Below are 26,156 nucleotides of genomic sequence, written 5' to 3'. Positions count from 1 at the left end.
ACGCTGTGTCAACGCATCTATATCTCTATATATCCCAACCTCTATATCTTAATATCTATAGTGTGTCAGCCTGTTCTCACGTAAATGCGTCTCTATAGCACGCATTGTGTATTATCGTGCAATTTATACACGAAAATGAGTTTTTACGTGCATATGATACGCAGTTTTCGCGTGCATTTGATCCGCAGTTCATTTGCGTGTAATACACACGCACCCCACACCACTAATTCTACCCAAACGTATAATACACACGCACCCCACACCACTACTAAACCTACCCTAACCAACTCATGCGTATCCTATGCACGTAAAAACTAATTTTCGCGTATAAATTACACGATAAACACACTGCGTGCTATAGAGACACATTTAGTGTGATCGGGTTGAGTGTGTATATGGCTGGTGACATTAGTTGACCAGTTAGTTAAGTTAGCGAAGAAGTCTGATCAACATCCCTTGCTGAAGACTGGCATGTCAAAAAGTAAATATGCTGGTGACCATACTGAACTTTTTCGCAGAAGATATATGTTTCAGTCAATGGGGGAAACAGGACTTTGGGGACATCAGCAGAAAACAAAAAAAGAGGGAGTTCAGGAGTGAACAAAAAGGAAAACAAGAAGCTGGGGGTTGAACTGAGTCCACATTCGGCACACAACAGCGGTGAGGAGGGGAAACAGAGCTACATAAACATTTAATATCCTGATGACACACATATATATCCTCCATCCATTAGTTTTACATTAGTCCATTATAAGAGCTTGACCAAATGCATGCATTATCAATATAGCTAGATATGTGTCTCTGCAAGAGTTTGTGTACGTCTACAAACTACTTGCCAAAGCTTGTGTGTCCTTTCCATAAGGTCTCTGAGTGTATAAGAAGAGAGCGCCTCACGTTCATTATGCATGGGCCATGTTGACTTTCTGGAAGGTTCTAGGCTCAAAAGTGCACCAGGCTCCTCATAACTCCTAATTTTTTCATGACTCTGTATTTACCAAATCTACCATGCAGTGTGACTACATGTCTGCCCCCATTCCTGGGTAAAACACACATGCACACACACACTACAATAACAGTGCCCTGCTCATTTCAGAGAGCTTTAATGGACACGGTAAACACTCAACCAGTTACCTGTTTGACATGATCGACCACTTTTCAGGGATACACTTTTCTGTGTATCTGTATTAATACGAGGTTAGAGCAGGATACAGATGTGCGTATCATGGCAGTGGATGAATCAGGCACACACTGACACATGCTCTCGCAAACACGCGCACAAGTCTGATGCTGATCCGGAGGTGGTTTAAGACGGACAGTACGGTATTGTTTTGTTATTGAATAAGGAGTTGGGAAGAGAGACAGCAGGAAGAGCAGAGAAAGACCCATCCTATCACACAGCTGTTCTCTTTTCCTGCTGCCCACACACATACACACATATGCTCAGAAATAGTGCCATTAGGCACACACATACATTTTCATCCAGTGCACAGATGCATTTAACATCTCTGTAATCTCGACGGTATCAATCCAGACCCGCAGATACACCATACGAGAGCGCTCATATAAAAACACACAGAGACCATCTCGAGGTTGTTTTGAAACTTGGGCTGTCAGTCATCGGAGACCTGTGTCTTTGCCAGCGCCGGACTGCAGCTGAGCCTGCTCAACCCCCCACACTGTCAATCACAGCTTGCTCGGTCTCTGTGTTTTCCTTCACAAGTCATCTTAAACAATAGACTCTCCACCTCAAAAAAGTTTGAAAGGTTTATGTAATCTAGGACTGGCAATTAATTAAAATGTTTCAAATGAATGATATCATCGCTGTCGGGTGGAAACCTTGTATGCCCGAAACCACTACTTTTCAGGAAGTGGAAAAAACACTGTATTTTTTAAATAATTAAACACAGTCTTATTGATATTGTGGCTTATTTTTAGTTATATTGTGGCTTGATTATGGTCAGACACTTGCAGGTGTCATTACATTATTAGCATTGTACCAAAATCAAGCAAAATCAATGGAGTTACAAGGTTTTTGACCAGCGAATTTCAGACATACATGTTCTTTCCATCATTAAAATGGCCACATCTGAGGCAGTAAGTGCATCACATTACATTTCCATTAACTTATAGGTTGTAAAGTTTACTGTAGCTATGTGTGTGCTTTTTTTGGACAAAATTCTCATGTTACAAAAGATGACAACAAATACTAGAATAAGGCACTCTTCTCCAGTACACAAATACATAAAACATTAGCCTTTACATAGATGGATAGATGGATAGTGTTTCTTGAGTACTGTGGGAACGGCTCATATCTCATTCTGTACTGCCTGTTCTCAGTAGAAGTGTGGTCACATTAGCAAAATTTCAACAAATTCACATGACCAACTTGAATTCCTATCGAAATGACTAGACTCCGCATGCAAAAAAATCACAGAAGCATAATTGTGGTTTGGAAAAGCATGTAGCAGCAGATGACTGGGATGAATGCGGAGGCACTATCTGCTTTAAGCCACGACGAAAGGAATACTGTTTCAATTGAGAATACCATCTTCAACAGCTGTTTATGAGCACTGTTTATTTATTTCACCCATTTTAAGCTAAGCATATTAAAACTCACAGTGTATATACATTCTTTGGGGTCACTGCATCCCGGACACCAATAATTGAATGATTCATAAAAAATGAATCCCTGTCTGGCCATTTGAAATTTTGGTATGGCGATAAAGGTTTGGATCATGATTTTTTTGATAGTATTACAGCACACTGTGAGTGTACATTAGCATAATTTGTTGCATGCTTTTGGCATCTTATTGACCCAGAAACAGTGATGTGTGTGTGACGTTGGAATTATGCAGATATTATAGGTGAAAAACAGTACATGAAAAGAGCTAAATCGCTCGTAACTCCAAACAAACACAAAGACGTTCAAAAGCAATAAAATGTAAAAGAGCATGTCAGCTTTATATTAGCATTAGGCAATGGCCACCCAGCAAGTAACAATTTTGTAGCAGGCACGGGTGTCATGCATCAACAACAGCATAAAGTGTTCAATTTCTAGTCACTTTGGGAACAACATTTTTACATTTTCTTCATTACTCCTATTGTGTAACGTTACTGTACCTATGAGCTACAAACCACTATCAAAACTCCCAATAACAGCGCAAGTTTTAGTTAAAAAAAGCAGCCTAACGTAGCAGTACAGTGAGGGTACCCTGTACACTGCTGGTGTTTTGATACTGTTTCTGTTTGATGGAAAATGTTTTACCTGTAATACAGTTTCACAAGTTTCTCATGCATTTGTTCATCATAAAATCCAAATTCAAATCGGGCATCACAAGTTCTGGGCTGAGTTTCCCAAAGCATCGATCTACTTAGGTTTTGCGCATCGACAGCCCTTATTTACTGTATAAACTTATAGCAGAATACAAAAGAACACATGGCATGATTGCTGGAATTATTGTCAAGTTTCTCAGGTCGATAAATGGTAATCATCTTCGAAATTTATCAGTGAAATTTTACTGGGGCTTATAACGTGTTTGTTATTTCAATTCGAACCTGATTAATGAGTGTAATGTCCTCAGCTTTTTGACTTGAATTGACATTGAATCGCAGATGTCACTCTAAAGCAACGGCAACCAAAAGCAAAGCAGATTCCAGTCTCCATCCAAATCTGCTAATAAATTCCTCTTTGTTTTGTTTGTTATTGTCTGATGAAGTGTTGTTCAGTTCAGTGGTGGAAGTTTTCTAGGGTGTCACAGTTGCAGGGGCATTGCATCACGCTTTGAAATTCGTCCCCGCCTTGCCTCAACCAAAACAAGAACAGTGTTTCAGATCAGATATTAATTATTCCCCCGCTAATAATGTCCATGAGGAGAAATGTGAAGAAGAAACTGAACTAAAGCACTTCACAGTATTTCAGGAATCAGCTAAAAAAAAAAACAGAAACAGGCTATAGTATCGGTGATGGTCTTCTGTTCAGGTTTAGGTGCTGCAGATCAATGAGCCAAAATGTCCATTTGTAAGATTCCTATCTTCAGGTGATAAATGAGGTGGTATATTTCAAATGAAGTCACATACATTCTAAGCCCTATTCCAAAGACAAGTGAGTTTCCGTCTCTAGCCTACATACTAACATACACAGCTGCCTTCTAAGGCGTAATGGAAATGCACAAGTGACTGATTTGGAACGGTCTACATGGCAGCAGCTCCACGCTCCACACTCTTACGTGAAGCACGCAGGGGACTTGATCCACTATTGATTTCAATGGGGTTTGATATTGTGAACTAATATTCACTAAGCTAATGACACATTCTAATGTGCATAAAATAGTATACAAAAATATTGGGTAAAATATGTTATGGATGTATTATACATAAATTATAATTTTTAATTACTTTATTAAAATAGATATAAATATATAATAATGTTAAACAAATACATATACATTATGATACATTATTACTTTAAAGCAGAGGAGACAAGACATGAGAGTGAACTAGAAGGAAAAGACTTGTCCTGGAGAATGAGATTGAGAGAAATAGAATAGAGACAGAGAACATGAGGGCATTTAAACTAATGTATTTCAATAATCTATCCATTATCCATCCCTACACAATGGTACTGCGGTGAAATAACGCCCACATCTTACATCGTACATGTTTGTGTATATAAGTGCAAAGTCCTTGCATCTTAAACTTCAATGCCTCTTGTTTTTCTGCTTGTAAGGGATATTTTGAAATGTTTAGAGATGGTTTGAGGAAATTTCTCAGTACTGAAGGAATCTGCTGAGGGTTTTTATAACTACATGGAATTTTTGTAACCATCATATTAATGTTAAGCCTTCAAAAAAGATTCATTAAAACAAAGATATTATTAAGATTCTTCGTATTTATTTTAATAACATAAAATATAAATTATTTCAGTGTGACTAAATTTAAAAGAACAAAACATATGTTCAATCAGAGTCCTTGTTATTACCCATTTACAATAATGACTTGCTACTGACTGTACATTATCCTGTTTATTCGGCTACTTACCAAATAAATAAATAAATGTACATATTGATTTAAGATTAAATTATTTTATTAGTTTACTTGTAGATTATCTTAAAGCTTCCGCTAAGGTTACCAGGGACAACAAATCAATTATACAGGTTAGTAAAACATCTGACCACAGAATCAAGTATTCCAGAGAGTGCATTAAAAATGAGACACCGGATGCGTACGATATGACCTTATTTCGAATAAATAATTCATAAACAGGTAAATACATTAAATCAGGACATGGTAGACAAAAAGTGGATTAGATTATCTTTGATCTGATATCTTGCAATGTAAAGCAGAGGAATGAGTTACTCAATAAAACCCGAACAGTGATTACTGTAAACATGTCATACAAAGACAAGCAAGGATAAACAAGCATACTGATGTGAGGCTATACTGAAGCAGAAAATCCTTAATGATCCTTGGTGGAGTGAGGATCGAGAAATGTATAAAGGGCCCGAGCAAATGTAGTATGCAGTGCTTGTGTATGTGTGTGTGTGACAGTGATGGAGTGAGGGTGTATGTTTGTGGCTGAAACTAAGAGGAGTCATTTCTGAAGACTAAAGATGAGCTGTCACAAGAGACGGACTGAACTCCCCCTTCAATCGATATGGGGGATTGGTTCCCTTTAGGCCTCTGGAGCCGATGCAAGATTTCGGTCTTTCCACTTTTAAACACTATATCTGAGGATTACAAAATTTTACTTTCTGAAATATAGACTTAACATACAAAAAAACCCTTTGAAACTATATTGGGGAAAATACATCTTAAATGACAAAATAAACATTTTAGTGTTTGAATTTTACATCTTTGTTCAATTATAAGAATTCAAACTGTACAAAATTAAGAAACATATTCTGCCATGACTTGAAAATAAAGCTGCTATTGTAATGCTGCCCACAGTGAAATGGCATATTCATTTGGCATAATAAAAATATATATTTCTGAATCTAGCAGCACTACAAAGACCTCTGGGAAGGGAGGGGGCTTCAGTCAATGTTTGACTCACTCGTTCTTTGCAACAGGCAGAGTGTTCTGCATGACTAACCAAAAGCAGAGAACTCAATAAGGACAGACAACGCAGCTCAAATCATCAGAGATAGAGATAGAGATAGAGATAGAGAGAGAGAGAGAGAGAGAGAGAGAGAGAGAGAGAGAGAGAGAGAGAGAGAGAGAGAGAGAGAGAGAGAGAGAGAGAGAGAGACTAGGGAAAGTGTGCAGAAGATAAAAAAAGACCACCACCAAAAAATAAAAATGGACAGACTAGCAGAGCTTTAGCAAATACAGCCAAACCTACATTAGGGAGCTCACTGAAACAATAACTCTCTCATGGTTTTTAAAGTGGCAAATTCTAGCAGACTTGCAGATAAAATAATGAGTCAGTTTACCAATTATAACACTTTCTTAGTATAGTTCTCAATATGACAAGGAAGGCGATTAACACCAGTGTTGTTTTCATGGGACAGTTTCTGAAAACTTGTTCCCTGGAAGAGCAATAAAAGTCAATAAAATCCGGAACTGGCAGGTTTAGTTGAATCAAAGTTCTCTACTGATTTTTATAAAATTGGTATCTTCCAACATTTTCAGACTCCATAGACAATATCACAATCATGTACTCTTTTACTTGTTTTTTTTAACTGGCACCAGTTCAAGCACAATTGCAGACAAGGCAACATGGCACAAGAAAAAGGCTTGAATCTTACTGTATCTTTTTGGTCCATCCTCCAAACAGAAGGAGAGGGTCAATGTAGCATCCTCCTCAAAGAACTCCGTAGCAAACGCATCCCACCACAGACTATCACTCTCCTGGGGAAGAAGGAGAGTCACGGTTAATTAATGGGAGTTAATTATATGGTGAGATATGCTTTGTCAGTCTTAGAAGTCTATATTTAAAAGGAGGAAAAAATGTAATGTTTTGTGTATAGCTCCACTTGTTTTTGGATTTTATACACACTGGCATTCAAAAGTTTGGGGTCAGTACGATTTTTCAATTAAACCATAAAAATATGAGGAAAATATTTATTTATTTTAAAAATATTTTAAATATGAGGGGAGAACAAAACACTAAACTTGGTTAAGTTATTTATCTGATAAAATTATTTGTCAAAAAAGGCAAACAACATCAGCTACAGGTTTTATTTTACTATTTAAAAAAGCTCACAAGAAAAAACACACTGACAACATAATCATTTATTGATATCTATCTTGTTTTTGCATGTGTTCATAATTTCTTTGTAGGAAAAATGATGACCACACAATTTGGCATGTTTCACTGCAATATCACAAATAAAACAATTGATTCCAAGCAAAACTATGAAATATGCTTACAAAATTTTCATGTGACCACGAGAACATCAGTTCAGCGGAACCTGCCATCCCTGATGTCTTCTTCCTTCTCTTAAAGGGGTCATGAATTGAGAAATCAAATGTTCCATGATCTTTTGACATATAAGAGGTCATTGCTTTGTTTTGAGTTTCAGCTTTTATTGAAACAGAGCTTAGAAAACGGCTAGTTTCGGATTTGATCACATTATTACGTCATAATTCGTCGAAAGACCGTGTCTGCAGAAGATCAAAGTCTACTTTTACATAATTTCCTCTTTAGCCCCACCCACTGATTTGCACATGTCATGTAGTAGTAAATATGAGACAGACGCAAACACAGGATTACTCCAGCAACAATACGATAGAGATGTGTCTGAGCATTGCAAGAGTAGTTATACTGTAGCACCGCAGTTATACTGTGAATAGTTGTGATAGTTGTAATTTGCTGTTCTTTCCTTTTCTTCAGCATTTGTGGTTAATGAGAATAAAGCATGTAGAGAACGCTGCTTTTGTTATTGTTTTGATCTAAGCCATTCAATCCTGAATAAAAGCTTCAGTGAGTGACATCTGTTTTGTCATCTAAGACATTACAACAGGTTTCATTTTATTTAAAACACGACACTGCAAACGACAACGTATATGTTTTTCCACTTTATCGAATAGGATGAACTATGAATAGCCTATAAGAATGACAGTGTGACAAACAGTGGCACATTCATTCCTAATTCCATTCATATGAAGTTATCATTAATATCAAAATTAAGCACTTTTTGAGTTACCACAGTTATAGTTGACAAATTTTGTCAACTATAACTGTGGTAACTCAAAAAGTGCTTAATTTTCCACAACCAAGACTGATAAAGCATTATGTAATAAGCATAAATGTAGCACTTTGTAGGCAAATGTTTCAACTATGTTGCAAGATATTTTTCAACGTCGAAAGTTTTCAAAACAATGTTACACTAGGGATGCACCGATACCACTTTTTTCAGAATCGATCCGATCCGATACCACAAATTCTGAGTATCGACCGATCCCCGATACCGATCCGATACCAGCACAGTTTTTTTTAATCAAGTAGAATTTTTATAACTCTGTGTGTTGAACTGATAATCACTCTTTTGTGTATTAAACACAATCTACTTAATATAGACAACTTCATTATAAAGAAAAACAAATCAAAATATATGATCATAATCTATGACAAAAATGCTATTATAAACTAGATTAGTGGATAATTCAGCAGTAAAATGTAATCTATAAAAATCAAGAGTGCACAGTATACTTGTATAAAATCTGACCATTTAGTGAAAAAAACATTTAGTGGGGAACAAATAAGAGACAATAAGTGTAACACTAAATCTGGTAAAACGTTACACATTGCTCTTTGTATTGTTGTAAAATATATTCATGAAAAAACAAGATAACAAAAATCAAAAAGATAAATTATTTTATATATAGCCTAAAATTGAGACATGTTTTAAATGTATAGCACAGCTGTTTAACGAGGCAGGAACATAATAGATAGGACAGAACAAGAAAGGCTATTAATAATCTTTCATTGCGTCACTGTATTATGATATGAAAGGCTCCAATACATTGCGGCACACAGCGCTTTTGCGCATCCCGAGCGCAGAATGATGCGCTTGAAGCAACATGAGTCACAGCGCGCGTCGAGTCCGCATTGAAAAGTTCAAAGCACAAAGGAAATACATATTGATGCGTAGTGTATTATACAGTATCTATCTATGCAATCGTTTATTTAGCCTTTTCTTTTAATAGTTTTAAATTTCAGTTAGCCTACTGTGCGCGTGAAGAACAATTATAGTGCTCTACTGTACTCCATTGGTGTGATCTAAGAGACACCTGACCCGGTAGAAAGTAACATGATTAAGTTACAGCAATAAAGTCCAGCAAGATAAAATTGTTTTATGCGAAACCATAGACCTTTATCTACAGATCAAGTATAATAATAGTAACATTGAATCATCTTGTTCTCGTGTTGACTGTAACCGAACGCGACGCGCTGTTTGAATGCTGAATGAAGAATGATTGACAGATTGACGGATGGAAAAGTTTACGTGATCTTGAATTTAATGACTTAAATATTCATGTCTATCTCACATTATAATATATAATGGCTTCAGAACACTTATAATGTAGTGCACGAAAACTTTATGGTGCTTTATAATGTTTTTGTGCCTTTTGTTGGGCTTAACAATAACACAGAATATATACGCACAATATCGGATTTGGATCGGCCTCTTCTGAAGGATACCCGATCCGGCAAAAATGGCAGTATCGACCCCGATACCCGATACAAATATCGGATCGGTGCATCCCTAGTTACAACGACTAAATTATTTTTAAAAAATAGCTTAAAAAACAGGATAGAAAATAGCTTATTACAGTAGGCTACTTCTAAATTAGGATGGTTTTTATGTAAAAATCTTGATAACATCATAAGTGGACCTCTTTCATGACCCCTTTAAAAGCTCATTTTGCGTCCATTCTGCGATCTAGCATTCAAATTACATGAGCCCAGAGCTTATAAATGCAAGATTTTTCCTTAATTAAAGACTGGTTATGTAGAGGGCACCTGTGCACTGTTATTAAAAGTCGACAACAACAACAACAACCAAATTCATTATAAATAATGTACATCCAGGGCACCTAGAAACTCCAAATCCACTGCTAATGGAAATATTTACTAATTCACTTGAATTAAATTAAGGCCACTCCATCAGATGGGCACGCTAGCTGAGAACATCCTCAGCGTATGTAAAATTAGACTCCACAGCGTCCTGTGATTGACAGAGCTCTGATTCTAACAGACGTCGTTTAGGCCAACGTTGCCATCTAGCCGATGTTGCCTGGTGACAGATCACAAGCCCTCTCAGATGTTTACAATTAGGGCTGTCGACTTCAGGCAGCGTCACATTCCACAGTGGCCGACCCTGGAGACCTTTACACCCGAGTCATGTATTCGAGAAGCGCTGTTTTCCAGCGCTGAGGAAGCGTTCTCATCTGCTCTGCGTTTTGGGAGTGAGTCAGGGCCCTATTACGATCTGCTGTCTTAGTCACTTGTAAGTGAATGATCAGTTTTGACACCTTTTTCCATTCAATAAGGCAGGAGGCTGATGTTGTCCAACACAGCTGGTTATTAGCACAGCACTATCACCCATGACACACACACAGTTTTGGCTAACACTCTTTTCCTTGCTTTCTACTTGTGTATGTGTGTTTTCATGTGTATGTGTGTGAATAAACCTGTAGTCACACTCAGCAGGATGCATGACTTCATCAGATAATCATGTTTTCTTCATTTTTAGCTTTTTCCCCCCATCTTGGTTTCTTGAGGATTTGCAAATATTTGAGGTTAAAACAACCTTCCTTTTCTCTAATCATTAGGCCTGGGTATTGACAGATTTCATGAATCAGTTCCCAAGATCCCCAAGCTGATTCATAAACTATTTTGTATAAATATACTGTCATGTGGTATATTACTATAATATTAAAGGTTAAAATTCACCAGTTCAAATTTTATCAATGTTATGTACACTATGTACACTAACATTTAAATTGCACAGTTAAATAGCAGTTTTTATATCAACTTTTTTAATGGTTCTCCAATAATAATAACAATTTAATGGTGGCTATCATAACATTAGCTTCTCATTACAAATGTATTCAAACATTCAATAAATGAGACATCACTAACATGATACGCAAGAATATAATGAATATGGATATATTTATTAAAAATTCTCCTCTCTAGAGTTATTTTTTCGAGCTGACTAATAAGCTATGGTCATTGAATGGCTTTTCTGAGGTAAATGTAACATTACGTGACATTGTTTACAAGCTGTTTTATTGACGTCTTTATGCAGGTAAAACACTGATTAAGCGATTACATAAGAGATTTCAATAAGTTGTATTGTCTCTTTCAACATACCTTCTGATGTTCATTCAAGTTTATTTCGTGCTATAACTAAGTAATGAGGGAGAGGTGATCGGTTCACGTGGCGCTTGAACTGAGGCAATACAGCGATCTGTCATGCCACATTAAAGATTCAGTGTTTGAATTTGATGGTAAAATTGACAGATTTTGAAAGCTGAGACTGTTTCATATCAAATATAACAAAGCACAAAGCTTATTGTAATTATTAGATGGGATGCACGCTACAAATGTTTGGTGAAGTTTTGTTCACGCATCAACCGAAAACAGCATAGACTAAGAAATCAATCTTGGGATTTAAGTATCAATTTTGATCAAAATTTCGTCATTAATCGTAACTCAGCCCTACAAATCACTGTCTCTTTCTCTCCCTTTTAGGTCTGAAAAACAGATCTTGTTGATCTGTATCTTTGGTCAGTGAGTCTCATCTCCTTTTTAGCCATATTGCATGACAATCATGTAGTTGTGATTGAAATCCCACGACTCCCTGAGCTCTCTGCAGTTCAATATCTCTTTGCAGCTCATTGATGGATGCTCTTGAGCTGAGTTTATCAAACCGTGTTTGTATCAGCAGGTGTTGACTGCTCTCTTTGAGTGTTCATTGATCTCCTCCACTTCAACATCTTCCTGGTGCTGAGGTCAATGGCCTGCAGGGGGATCCATCAATGCTGTACAGTCACCACCAATGACCTCAGCACCTACGATCTTTGACCTCAGGTTAGGTCCTAGTGCATAACACTGATGAAGTAATAGTTTAAGTAGGCGTTTTAGACTATAGACTTTTTTTTTTGTTATGGTCACTATCGTTCTAAAGTTTGTGGTTAGTCAATAATTAATCCTTTTATTCAACAAGGACACATTAAATTGATCAAAAGTGACAGTAAATAATTTTACATTGTTACAAAAGATTTTATTTCAAGTAAATGCTGTTCTTTTAAACTTTTTATTCATCAAAGAATCCTGAATTAATGTATCAGTTTCTACAAATATTTTAATCAGCACAACTATTTTCAACATTGATAATAGTAATAAATGTTTCTTGAGCACCAAATCAGCATTTTAGAATGATTTCTAAAGAATCACGTGACACTGAAGAAAATTCAGCTTTGTCATCACAGGAATAAATTACATTTTAAAATATATTAAAATAGAAAAGTTATTTAAAATTTCAAAACTTCAAATGGGTGATCACATACGTTAGATTTTAAGAAACTGATTTTTAATGTCATTAATAATAATAATAACTTTTATTTTTATATTTTTATTTATTTTTATTGCAGCTTTTTAAAGTTACTAAAGGGTCAGAATATAATAAAACGCATAACAAATCAAATTAATATTATATGTTAATATATATTTACAATAAATATCTCATGATTACATAATCTATTATCTTTTCATCCCTATTTTAATCTTGTAAATCACAATCAACAAAGACATTCCGTGAAATCACTTCAGTACATAATGAAGACAATGACATGTACAAAAGTGGTGTAAGGGTCTTCCATTATGCTGAGAAAACAAGATATCGAGCATATAGGTTGAGATAACATGGACGAAATATTGAGTTAGCATGTAACATAATTACTTTACACTGTGATTGTTTTAATTACTTTGATATAAGCTAATTACCGAAGAGCATTAATGGCTGCTAACAGCATTATCAGTATCTGCACCAGGACTCCAGAGTTATAGGATTTCATTTATCTGGAAGGCAATCTGCACTGTCACAATCGATAGGGAATCTGATTGCCCATTTGCACTAATTAACCCTATTTAATGCCTCAGCAGCCATTGCAAACAGTATCCGTAAACTTGCGTACAGGTGTGTGATGATGTGCCAAGTTGGAAAGGAAGGACTGGATTTTTAACAGTTGAATAGGATCATTTCTTATACTGTACAAAAGTTCCCTAGCGATGTGATTTGCATTTATATTAGTGATATATCTGTGCCCCCCTGCTGCGCTGTTCTTGTATTTCTTTTTTTTGTGCTCTTGACAGACTGATGGAATAAACCAAAGCTGCTGCATTTCAGAGACATAGATCATGTTTGATAAAGATGACATATAACACTGCAGCCAAGAGAGAGAGTCGGCTATAGATCAGTAATCTGTAGCTGACATAGAAAATGAGAGGTTCCTGCCTCCAGTGCTGATTGTAGCTGTCTAGCATGCTATAGGTGATAGTGAGCTTTGATGTACTGCGCACAGATCGGTCCTTCAGGACCTCAGGTGAACTAACATGGGCGTCTGCACGGGCTGCCGGAAGATAAAGCCGTATTGATTGGAATGTCTAAAGGGATTCATCAATGTGCCAATGGTGGCTCTCGACCCAGTCACCGCTCCGCAGGGGCCAAGCAGCTCATATTTATGGTAGATCCAAGAGCTTAGAGAAACAACAACGTCCCGTATCCTTTGTAAATAACAATAGCAGCTGCTTTTTACAACACATAGCTACTGTGATAGACACAATAACTAACTGAACTTTTTACACACACACAAGTTTTTTGGGGGACAGTGGCCCTCCAGGACCCGACCCTTGCTCTAAACCTAGCCATCACAAAAACTTTCTGCATTTTTACAGTTTAAAAGAAGATGGTCAAGGTCAAAAATGTCAACGTAGGGTTTAAACAGACCTCACACACACAGTCAGTTTTTTTCAACAATTTCACTAGTTTTTATTTTCATTTGAATTTTTGACAAATTTCCTCAAGTTTCAAAATGACTTTAATTTCAGTTTTAATGCTGCACATTTTTATTTCATTCAAACAAATGCAATGTAATAAAAATAAATTATTGGATAAAAATTTTTTTTTGCTAGATTTGCTAAAAATTTGTAAGCTTAATCTTCATGACTTTTGTTTGAGACTGTTTGCAACAATAAAGTGAGATTCAATTATTTATTTATTTTAAACTCATAAATTATTTGTGATTTCCTGCATGCTGGTTTATTATTGAGGTGTCACTGTTTTCAGATTGACCTGCTGTAAAGATACAGCAGTGTACCTGCACTAACTGTAGCTGTTTGTTTTACAGTAGATGACGATCAGACTGGGCGTCAGAAATAGATTGCATGTCAACAGTCAGGCTTAGGATATTAATTTACTGAAAATAAAAAAACTTTAGTCATTTTCCTGTAATTCGAAGTAGTTTTTATTAGTATATATATATATATATATATTTTTTTTTTAATTAATTTATAATTTTTATTTTAGTTTTATATTATGAAAATATTTACCTTGTAATATAGTTTTTGTTTACAATTATAACCTTGTACGGTTGGGTATCGAAAATCGATTCAAATTCTGGAATCAGATACTTAAGGTCAGGAATCGTATACTTGTTATAAAATTAAAATTTCTATTCGTCATATCAAATCCTTTGTGTGCATTTTAAAATGACTTTAAACCATTCAAGTGCAAGACGACTCGCGGGGCGTTTTCTGTGCTGCACACACATCCAAAACGTGGAAAGCCGCCTATCACACTGTATACAAGGCTCGAAATTGCGACCATTTTGGTCGCATATGCTCCTGAAATTTAATCTGTGCGACCTAAAAATATATTTGGGAGCATTTGTGCGAGTGCAAATAATGGTTGTGGTGCGACCGGTTTTAATTTCTCTACAAAACGTTAGCAAATTACTGCACAGTGTGTACCTTGTGTGCGCTGATACGCGGTGGCCGGACCATCATTCTATTCAAACTTCATCCTTATGTTCTTTACTTTAAAGCAGATTTTAGATTGGTTAATATTAGCTGTCAATCACTCCCACTCCCTTTCACTACATGTTGTCACGTGACAGGGAGCTGACTACCACGCAAAATTTAAAAGGCTGAATAAGAGAGAAGATGAAACGAACGCTGACAGATTTCTTTAGTAAGTCATCACCTAAAGTCACAAATAATCCTGGAGTTGGTGATGTGGTTAATGTGGATCCACCAGCTGAAAAGAAATCGTACAGCTTTCGGAGAGAGTGGCTAAAAGATTTCGAGTGGCTCCGCTATGCTGATGGTTCAATGCATTGTGTTCACTGTAAAGCCTGTGGGACAGAGTTTGCAGGTAACACAGCGTTCGCAACTGAATTAATACATTTTAAGTGCGAGAACTTAGTAAAACACGGAGAGAGTGCCAAGCGCAAAAAATGCAGGGACAAGTGTGTGGCAAACAAATCAAGTTCATCAGGTTCGATTATTAAGGCTTTTAATGGATGCTGGCAGTTGTTCCGCTCTACTGGCAGAGCTAAGCGTCAAATTTGGTGGGTGCTCCTACATTTTTGCTTGTGCTCCTAACTTTTTGAAGTTGGGAGCACCAGTGCAACCAAGTAAAAAAGTTAATTACGAGCTCGGTGTATAGCGTGCGATGCCGATTGGAGTTCTCTTCCGTGTCTTTTTGCACTTGAACAGACAAATACAACAAAAATGTGTCAAAATATCCTTGTAAACAGTCTGTTATGTCTAAAGTGAACGTAAACAGTTGAAAAAAAGAAAACGCATGTGATCCGTGCAGCTCTTAAACTGACAACAGCCTAATATTTCTACTGCCGTCTCTATAATAACGTTAATCAAACAACAAAAAACAAAGAGAAAATTCACTCTTGCCTACATAACTTTTGTAACTATATTGTAATGTACATTTTATTTAACCACCGTTTATTTCAATTGTATCTTTGTTCAGTTGTATTTATTTTTTTCGGTTGCTAATTTGTTTATTTGTGCTTTTTTAATTACTAAGTGTTCACTTGTTTTTAATAATGCTTGAAATTTATATTAGTTAGGCTAGTTGTTTTTGCTGTGGTATTTTTAAACCGTAGGCAAAAGTTCCTTGTGTAAGTATTCTTTAGCCTGTCGATTTTTGGTATTTAGCTACAATGAAATGTACAAGAAGATTTGGAATAAATGTGAATGATAACTAAGATTGTTTGTTTTCTACCTTATTGGAATCGAAATTAGGAATGGATAAGAATCGGAATCGATAAGCAGAATCGGACTCATTAAAATTCAAACGATATCTAACACTATAACCCTTCTGCCATTCTCTACATTTAAATGTATAGCTTGGCAAACACCAGCTTCCAACGGTTGTTGGGTTGTGCTGGCTCAGCGTGTTCACCCTGTTGGTGTTTGTTGTGAACGTTTGAACAAGACAGCTGTGTTTCATAACCACCTAAATCTATAAGTCTGTTTTGGAATGAATTCCGATTTTATTTAGAGGCAGTGTGTTACAGCATTAATAGTACTACGAGAATCAACATTTCTGTTTTGAATGGTACAATGCTGAAGGCAAGCTAATCGCTCACACAACGTGGGAATTGGTGTAAATTGCCCTTATATAGCCACATCTGCAAACTGACATTTAAAAAGTCCTTAGCCAGGCAGACTCCATTTAGACTCACCTTTCAGGACTCATGAAATGTACACAAGGTCTTTGATGAGCTGAACAGAGCTGTGTGTGCTGTGTGGGCAATCACGTGCAGGGTTTGTACAACTGCTGTTGAACTTCTTCCACCTACATCAGTGACAGCCACCGACAGATCTCAGGGAATACTAAATATGTAAACAAGCCAAAACCGCAGTAGAAATGGCAGTAAAGCACGTAAACAATTCATGCATCAATTCATGATACCTCATTTTAGTAAACAAAGGCAGCATAAACAACGTTTATGGGTATTATTTTAGCAAGCTGTTCTCGTCTGCTTGTCCTTGTTCTTGATCTGCTGTTGTTTTAAGAACAACAGAATGTCGACAATATTTGAGTATAAGGTTAAGTGCACATGATCTGAATTATGCAAATGCAATAAAGGCACGGGGAAGTGAACTAACATCCTTCAGAAAGTCCTCACCCTATATGACACACAGCACTGAAAACAACTCCAGAACTGTGCCAACATGTATTTTTGTTTGTTTGTTCAAGCAGTTCTAAAGTTTGGGGTCAGTTAGGCTTTTAAAAAAAGAAAGAAATTAATATATTTATTCAGCAAGGATGCATTAAACCGATAAAGAAAAATGACAAAGACTTTTTTATAAATGTTCATGCTGTTGCAAATGTGCAAATGCTGTTCTTTTGCACTCTCTATTCATCAAAGAAATTAAAGTTCCCGTAAACATATTTAGCAGCACATCAGTTTTAAACGTTGATAATAATAATAAATGTTTCTTGAGCCCAAATCAGTATATTAGAATGGTTTCTGGATCATGTGACACTGAAGCCTGGAGTAATAAGGCTGAAAAAAACGTCAGGAATGGTAGTGTATTTCTAAAGGCATGTTGTTGCCATAGTTGACACAACATTAAAGTCGTTTTCAGCTATTTTGGTGCAAATAGGTAAAGATGCATGAAGGTTCACAACCCGTCCGAATATTGATGAAGTGCAGTAAAAACCAACACATGCAGAACGTTGACAGCACAGAACTTTTCACTGTTTTATCAATGATAATACATCTGTGGCTCCTCAAAAACATCATCACTCAGGGCTGGACAAAAGGAATCAAAAATATGATCTGTACAGAAAAAGTCTAAAAACAGGAAGTTGGTCAAAATGGGCGATCCCTCTTTATCTGTTATCAGCGCAACAGTGTAGCCTGGAAGGAACTTTGGGAAAGCCGCAGGAAAAAGGTGGGACTATTGTCCTAGTATCCTGCCAGTTTGAACGCCACCTTATTGTTCCAGAGAATCCATTTTTTACTTCTGTTTTGTTTTCAATGTAATATGTCACATATCAGCCAGGACCCCATAACCTGTTTTTGCATAATGCAGCCAATTGATAAGGGAGTTGTGCGTTATATTCGTCCCATAGTGAGTGCAAAATAAAGTTTAAGTCCACTGCTACTACAAAAACCAAAATGCATTGCTGATGATACATGTGTATTAATCTGAACACAAATTGATAGTAAAATAATTAGATAGATTTCGGTCCTATATGGCTGACTGCTTAACAAAACTCGTAAATTTGGCCACGTCAATTGATGCTAGACTTTTCATGTGCTCTTAAAACACAATCAACGTCCATCACCTGCTTTCTACAAAATCAATTAAGCAGAATGTAATATAAATGATGATGGACATGGTTAGACTGATTTGCCGTTTGGTGCCATTTTAAGCTCTAATGGGACTGTGGAAGATCTGTGATGATTGGTTTACCTCGAGGACTTTGATACCGAGTTTCTCCACAGTGAAATGCATTATCGATCGCCCTCAGATCAAAACGAAACCCCGCTGTGAACTCGCACTGCTCCTTTGCATAAATGCATCCCATTCCAAAAGCATTAGACATATTAATATAGCTAGTCTTTCATTTGTTGTCTTCCTGGCGACCTCTTCTTTTTTTCACTCTCTCAGAGCTTGTGAATATTAAGACGCATTATGCTAATTATCTTATACCAGCGGAGGTCGACAAAACTCCTCCTCTGAATGTTAACCAGCATGCTTGTTTGCATATGCTTATGTGGCAGGTTATGCAGCAAACCTTTTAAACGGCAGCAAACATGTTTGATGCTCTTTCAGAATGCATGCCTCAAGCCAAACAGGCAAACTCTATATGGCTTCTGTTAAAGGAGCACACATTTTTTTGTTTATGCAGCACAGGCTCATACAGGAGTCAGAATTAACCTAGCGGCATGGATGCAACATAATGCAAAAGCATGCTATTGTATATTATAGTATTGTTCAGTTGGCCATGATTAATTTTTTCAGCAAAAAAGCATGGTAACTAAGATAAAGTCTATACAAAGTATCAAAGTCCATTTCAAGGAAAGTCAGTTCATTCGGTGGCCATATTTGCAATAGTCATGTCCAATTCACAAATCAATCATTCTTTTGAACTCGTTCTTATTAGTGAACTGGAAGAGCCAATTGACCAAATTGGACTGAACTGTCTGAAACAGTTCGCAACTCAAGTCTGCGCAGATCTACAAGTTACTCAATCCAAACTCACTTTCGGATGTGCCTGACAGTCCCTACTCAAAATGAGCTGATATCCAGGAGAATATGATCCTATGAATGATGCCCATTTTTGCCATCTCAATCAAGCACTCCAAGAGTGCTCAGACTGAACTGAGAACAGTCTTTCGGACATTTCGGACATGCTAAGGACTGTCTGCTGAGGTAAATTAAAGCTTTTTTATGGTTTCTCATGGTTTATGCAAAAAGGTGAGTTGATTATGACTTGTTTATTTGATTTAGACATTTAAACATCTGCATCATTATAGGGTGCTTTCATCATAGCATTGCGCGATTACTTAAAGGGATACTCCACTTTTTTTGGAAATAGGCTCATTTTACAACTCCCCCAGAGTTAAACTGTTGAGTTTTACCGTTTTATAGGAACTATACTCTCATTCCTGCGTAATAATCAAGAAACTTCACTGCCGTACCATGAGAGCAGCAGGCGTAATGATATGACGCAGCGCCTGAAAATAGGCTACCTTCCGTCAACACAACGGAACTATTTTCAGGCGCTGCGTCATATCATTACGCCTGCTGCTCTCATGGTACGGCAGTGAAGTTTCTTGATTATTACGCAGGAATGAGAGTATAGTTCCTAGCCATATCAGCCTAGAAAATCGCAACTTTACATTTTCCGTCGGTCTTAGTGCACGATGTAACTACAGAAGAGTCAAGTTTTAAATAGGAAAAATATCGAAACACTTTGGTCATTTTTTAATGAGAAATGCTAATGGTCTTGTCCACTTCAATGATGTATGCTAAGCTATGCTAAAAGTGGTACCGCCAGAACCGGAGATCGGCTGAATGGATTCAAAAACGGTAAAACTCAACAGTTTAACTCTGGGGGAGTTGTAAAATGAGCCTATTTCCAAAAAAAGTGGAGTATCCCTTTAAACAAACTGGTGAATCAGTTTTTTTAACAGGTTTATTGTAACAAACTGTCTCAAAGAACCAGTTAGCGGAAAAGAATATGACTTCCCATCAATAGTTTACAATGCCACTGGGCAGCAAGCATTTTGGGCATGCTAGAACTCCTATCTAGTTGAATGGGGGAATACAATTTACATTGATACATTTAAATCAACAACAAAATCTGACATGAACTTCTAAAGCTTCTAACGGCTACAGTGATGCGATTAATTTACCTATTGGCTCATTTATTTAGAAGGACTTATTCTGCCATATTACGCATTGCACTTTTTCAAACTCATAGTAATACGAGAGAATCATCTTGGTATATATAGGCACTGTCCTAAATGGCACCCTAAACACTCGCAGTCTTCCTAAGTCCTCACTTAAGTAAAACCGCTTTGACTGTCGGGAAGAAGTCTGCTGCAGAGCTCGCTTCAGTTTGGGCTTGGCAAAAGTGTGCATCAAGGGAGCATATCGACCGCAAAGGGGGCGCTCGCGAGCACCCTTCTGAAATTTAAAATGACAAATGGGACACACTAAGGTCTCATGGACTTAACAGACACGCGAACGCGGCAGCCATTGTAAGTCCACCAGACCGAAAGTGTATATGAAGTGTGCCATTTGAGACAGGGCCATGCAGTCTTTGCTAGTATTGAGCTGTATGTGATCTAGGGCTGTCACTTTACGTTCGGAAATCGATTGCACAATCGATCGGACCAACCAACACAAGTATCGAAAACGAAAATAGGGAATCGATTTTAACGGCCTTCTCTCGGAGCGCGTCCAGCTCGTCACGACACGCCCGCAGCAAACGCGCGTCACACAGCAACTGCAGGCTCTGACAAACACACATACAAACTATACTATACTTCTGCATAATGTGTCTCTTTTTGCAACAAAAATGTGAATTCTGCCGTTATTCAGACAGTCTCATGCATACAGATACAGATGCGGCCTACAATCGCCTACGTAGGCGAAATTTGTTTGACATTTCTAATCGTAAACACAGCCATGTTGAAGCCTGCAGTAATGTTTTTCATTGATGTTATGGCATCAATGGATGCTTATTGTTTTTCGAGAATCTTGCACTCCCGTGTGTCATTGTGCACGAAACTTCATGCCAATAAATCATCAGAAATATTGCTGACTTGTGCGCGTCTCAAGCCAAGCGCACTCTTTACGCTCGTCCCAATGCCTGTTAGTTGTCCGTGGATTTGCCTATATTTGGCGCTGAAAATGGAAACGTCTTTAGACATGGAAAATCGATTTTACAATCGATTCAATGAACATTTACGTCTCAAAAATCGATCAGGATTTTTTCACAAAAGTGACAGCCCTAATGTGATCTCAACACTGCACCCCCAAGTGGCGACCCACTCCACGTAAAATAAAGGCGCATTTATTAGACTACTCATATGAGTCATGCGACTGTAGCGTACTTGATATTTTTAGAAATTACTGCTCATTTTTGCAATAAGTTTACACATTTTTCAGAGTTAAAAAAGTTATAAGTTAAATGTTATTGCTTAAATGTTCCAACAGTTTTTAGAGGAAACATCCAGAGGTTTAAGCCTTTACATCAAAAGAAAATGCAGAGATTTTCTTGAACAAGTTAGTTTTGCATGTGAAGTTGGAAATTTCCATAGGCAAATAAGTATCTGTAACTAATGCTAACTACTTTCTTGTAAAGTGAGTTCGAAAATGTTCAACTTTAGACACCTTAAAGGGCTACAACCAACTGTTAACTGGTTGAATATTGCAAGCCACTCCCAATACCAACAAACATACCGAAAAGATAGCCTCGCCCCAAACTCAAGCTATCGGTTGAGCTCAATTGTGATGCTCAAACAAACAGCAATGTTTTGATAGCACCATAGAATCACATTGTTTACAGAATCAGCCAATAAACTACTTGTTGTCTCTGTGAGGCTGGATTAGGAGAAAGTATTTCAACGAAATATTACAAATTTCACCTTTAATTCATTATCGTCCATTTAACAAGCGTTCCGTGACAAACTCTCTGGTGCTCTTTAAAATGCAACACTAACTGCTCTGAAGTTAGTTAGCTGCCAGCAAATGGGCTGAACAGCCTTTGGACAATAAAATACATCAATCACCAGCTTCTGTACTGAGAACTCTCAAGTCAAGAGTCGGGACTCTTGAGCCCTCTTGTCTAGCTTTCCTGAGTTCTTCTTTCCTGCTTTTGTCCAATTCTACTTTCACTGCAGTCATGTGATGTGCACCGTGGAGCTTAATTCCCATGTTAAGCGCTAACATATAGATTATTTAGTCTTATTGGACAGTCATTAAATGACTGATGCAGAGAAATATAGAGCCATGTCATGTGATTATCAAACACCTTTGTTTGACAGTGGCTACTTCAGCGCTGCGCTCCCCCTGTTGTTTCAGTGTTTGCCTGGAGCTTTTAAACTAAGAAAGTCTGGATGTCTACATGATGGATGGCTATGGGGGAACTCTCCCTTGTAAAAATCTGTGCTAAATAACACTGGCTTCAAATACACATCAGCGTGCTTGACTAATAAACATTGCGCTCATTGTTTGCAAAGATATTAGCAATAGCGTTGTGCTATTATTCCGCTGTGGCAAGGCGCTAGACCTATAGGAGCTACAATTTGCAAGAAGGATCCAAGATATCAGACCTTTTACAAACATCTCTAGCATCTGCCAGATGGATTTGTGTGCACAGAGCAGAGATGTTTGTTCATTTGAGTCCTCCATCCTAAACAGAATTCTCAATGAAACTCACATGTTGCATGTATAAAACAGCAAACATGACATCAAAATGTTTGTTCCAAATTTGTCAAGAACGATGTACTCTCTAAGTGGTGTGCATGAACTGACTATTTCATCTAAAGTCTATTTAAGTGCAATGCAATACAATTCAGTTATTTGAGTGAGTCAATTATTGATTTCAATAACACTGTTTATTAATTTCAGAAACCTTATCCAATATTAACCCTTAATGAAAAAAATAAGTGATTTTTCTTTTTCTTAATTGTATTTCTCTTTATGCTTTCTCTCTTTTTACCCCTTTAGAACTGCATAGATTGCTACAGTTTCCAGAAACAAATCACATTTGTCAACTAAACTCATTGTTACCCTCACAATGAAATATCTTATCAAGATCGATCACAAAGATTTAATCTTAGCAAATGCCCTTTTATGCCAAAGTGAGGTTGTGAAGATTAAAATGATATATTGGCACATGTTTATTAGGCTCTTTGGTAAGTGCCGTTTCAGAGTGGAAGTCTACAGGGTTTGGGCCGTTGCTTATGCATTATTCATGATGTTGTTCCATTGCATCTCTGCAATACAGCCCAGGTCTCCTTAAAGTTACAACACCTCCATCAAACACATGGGCAGAGGCGCACGTGTCAGAACTGCGACAGCGATAGGCACCAGTGCCATCATTAGCATATTTAATGCTGTTTTTCAATGGGACAATTAAGGGAATTGTCAAAAGTTGTTCTGTTAATGACATCACAAATGGGCAAGACTGATTGTGATAGCGATAAATGCTATAATTAGATATATTCTTTTTTTTGACAGTTGAGTGGAATACGGAGTAGGTTGCAAGACTTGCATTATAACCAGTGGACCTTTGAAGAAAACATGACTATTTCCCATTGGGATCAGCATTACAGACATGGCCCTGTGTCACAGCACAAATATTGACAGCTATTATTTACAGACGTTTTACTGTTATTTCAAAAGTACAATAAAGGAGGTAAAATGCTGGCAGTGTTTTAGGTGCATATGTTTTGTTGTCATTAAACTGTTGTTAAAAAAAATGTTGTCCCAACTAGCCTAACAGAGTTTGTCAGAATATACAACTTAATATCGGACAATATATGTTAGTTCCTAGCATGCACTGCACTGCAGAATGAATAAATAATGTATTTACTGTTATAGATTTATTGATGCTAAATTTATATGCAGTTTTTGTTGTCACTGTTATTTTTGTGTGCGTGGTGATACTATAATCTTTATGCTTGTTCATTATCACCGTTATTTAGGTTTACGTGCATCTACGTCTAATTCAATTGATCTCTTCTTTAGAGGCAAAGATTGCAGGGTTCCCTTGATGTTAAGAGTCATAAAGTGATGACGATTCAAATATTTTGTGTTGTTAATTGAAAATGTGCTGCATGAGAAATCTGTAGTTGCCTTGACAACAATTAATTGGCTGAATGTATGTGACATTTATTTTTAAATTTGTGAACAATACATTTAAATGGACTATTATGTTGCCTTGATTTTTAAGTTTTCCCCAACAATATATTTATTATTATTTATAATTATTCAAATAAACTGTTATGTGTTCATGACAACATGCAAACATTTAAGTTCTGAATGCATCTAAAATATTCAAATCAGATAATGTGCTGATATCACTTTTGCAGCAAAGTTTGTGGGACTATTCATTTTCTTTTGCACGCCAAATGGTTCTGCTTTGTCAAAGTGCTTTTGCCATCTTTTATACACTTGATCATTTTCCTTTATCCTTTAAACTAATAGTCAGATTATTAGTAGCCACACTTGTATAATTTTTATAGTAGAAGTTCATTTAAAAATTTTTTTATTTAAAACAGCTGTGTTGCTCTAATAGAAGAGCATCACTCCTCTGCGCTCGTGCGCTGTTCATTATCTTACTGCCTCCACGTGGATTTTAATTAGTGATCAAAGTGGATGTTGCTTCTGTACGCATCACCTAAATTATGTAAATTCAGAAAAGTTCACCAGAAAGTCTGAAATATGTCCCTAAATGCGCATTATATTTAGGGACATATTATAGGCTATAATATATATATATATATATATATATATATATATGTATATGTATATGTATGTATATATATATATATATATATATATATATATATATATATATATATATATATAATTCCAGGGAAGTGCATTGGACTTTTGAGGAATCACTATCCCGAATACAAGTGGTCAGAGGCTAAACAATATCATCACAATGCACAATACACTTGTGCAGCCATGCAACTTACAGTGATCACAAAGTAAACCAGTTGCAAAACTAAAACATAGGCTATAGTTTCATCACTCTTAGTTCACACTCTTAGTTTTGTATAATCAGATAAAGTACGAATAATTTTGCAAAAGCACTGGCCAGCATAACTTTTCCCAAACTACAGCTGTCACTGTCTCATGTGGAGCGATGCCAAACTCACCTCTGTCCGGGACTGAAGTCGTTTGTTCATCTCATAGATTCTGTACTCAGGCTGCACCATGTACGGTGAATGTCTCCGGTAGAACGGTCCGAAAGGGGACGAGTAGAACGGGTCGTGCGGAGGGTTGGACATGTTGATTCCGTGTCGCGTTTACAGCAGCGCCGAAGATTCAGCATCCATACAGCGCGCGTGCAGGATCTCCAAACGCCGCGAGACAGCAGCAGCAGTCACTGGCTGCACGCGGAGCGGAGAGATGAGAGCGCGCGGAGGAGGCGGGAGAGGAGGAGAGCAGAGGAGGAGGTCTGGGCTCTCATTGGATAGCCGCAGGCTGCACTGGAACATTGTTGAGGGTGAGCCAAGCAAGTCTTACCATCCCACCAAAAAGCAACTGGCCTTTATGGTAATGTTTGTGTTCGGTAACATTCACATTAGCGTATCAGTGTTGTGCACACCGGGGCTAGTTGCCACACGGAGAAGTCTTCACTAGGAAGACTTTGTCAATAGGTCACTAAAACGTTGTTTTCTTCGTGACTAGCAGTGTTGGTGTCAAGCATTTAGTTCAAAACTATATGAAGACGTACATGATCATTTGTGAATTATAGGCCTATACTTCAGATTAACTTTCCAGTCGTATTTTTTTTTACTGTGGTAAACTTACATACATTGAAGTCAACACGGAAGTTGCGATAGTAGTATTTTCTTCCCTATTGTGACGTATTTCCGAGTGAAACGGCTTCTCAAACAAGACAAAATGTAGG

General features: G+C 37.1%; 1 protein-coding gene across 3 annotated transcripts in view; it reads right to left on the bottom strand.

The window, feature by feature from the left end:
• The window catches only part of ldb2a (LIM domain binding 2a), a 60,703-nt gene extending 35,038 nt beyond the window's left edge, over positions 1-25,665 (bottom strand). Inside the window, exons 1-2 of one of the 3 annotated variants that reach the window (XM_056257245.1) lie at positions 25,399-25,665; positions 6,747-6,849 (exon numbers count right to left, since the gene is read on the bottom strand). In XM_056257245.1, the coding sequence (XP_056113220.1) occupies positions 6,747-6,849; positions 25,399-25,530 (235 nt within the window). In that variant the 5' untranslated portion in view covers positions 25,531-25,665. The remainder of the gene's footprint in view (positions 1-6,746; positions 6,850-25,398) is intronic. The other 2 variants (XM_056257244.1, XM_056257243.1) reach the window with 2 other exon arrangements.
• Between the last annotated feature and the right edge of the window lie 491 nt (positions 25,666-26,156).

Source organism: Rhinichthys klamathensis, unplaced genomic scaffold, assembly GCF_029890125.1.
Source record: "Rhinichthys klamathensis goyatoka isolate OS25496 unplaced genomic scaffold, OSU_Roscu_1.1 h1tg000136l_1, whole genome shotgun sequence".
Taxonomy (NCBI): domain Eukaryota; kingdom Metazoa; phylum Chordata; class Actinopteri; order Cypriniformes; family Leuciscidae; genus Rhinichthys; species Rhinichthys klamathensis.
Note: the sequence above shows the minus strand (reverse complement) of the source record. Positions and strands in the feature narration are given on the sequence as shown.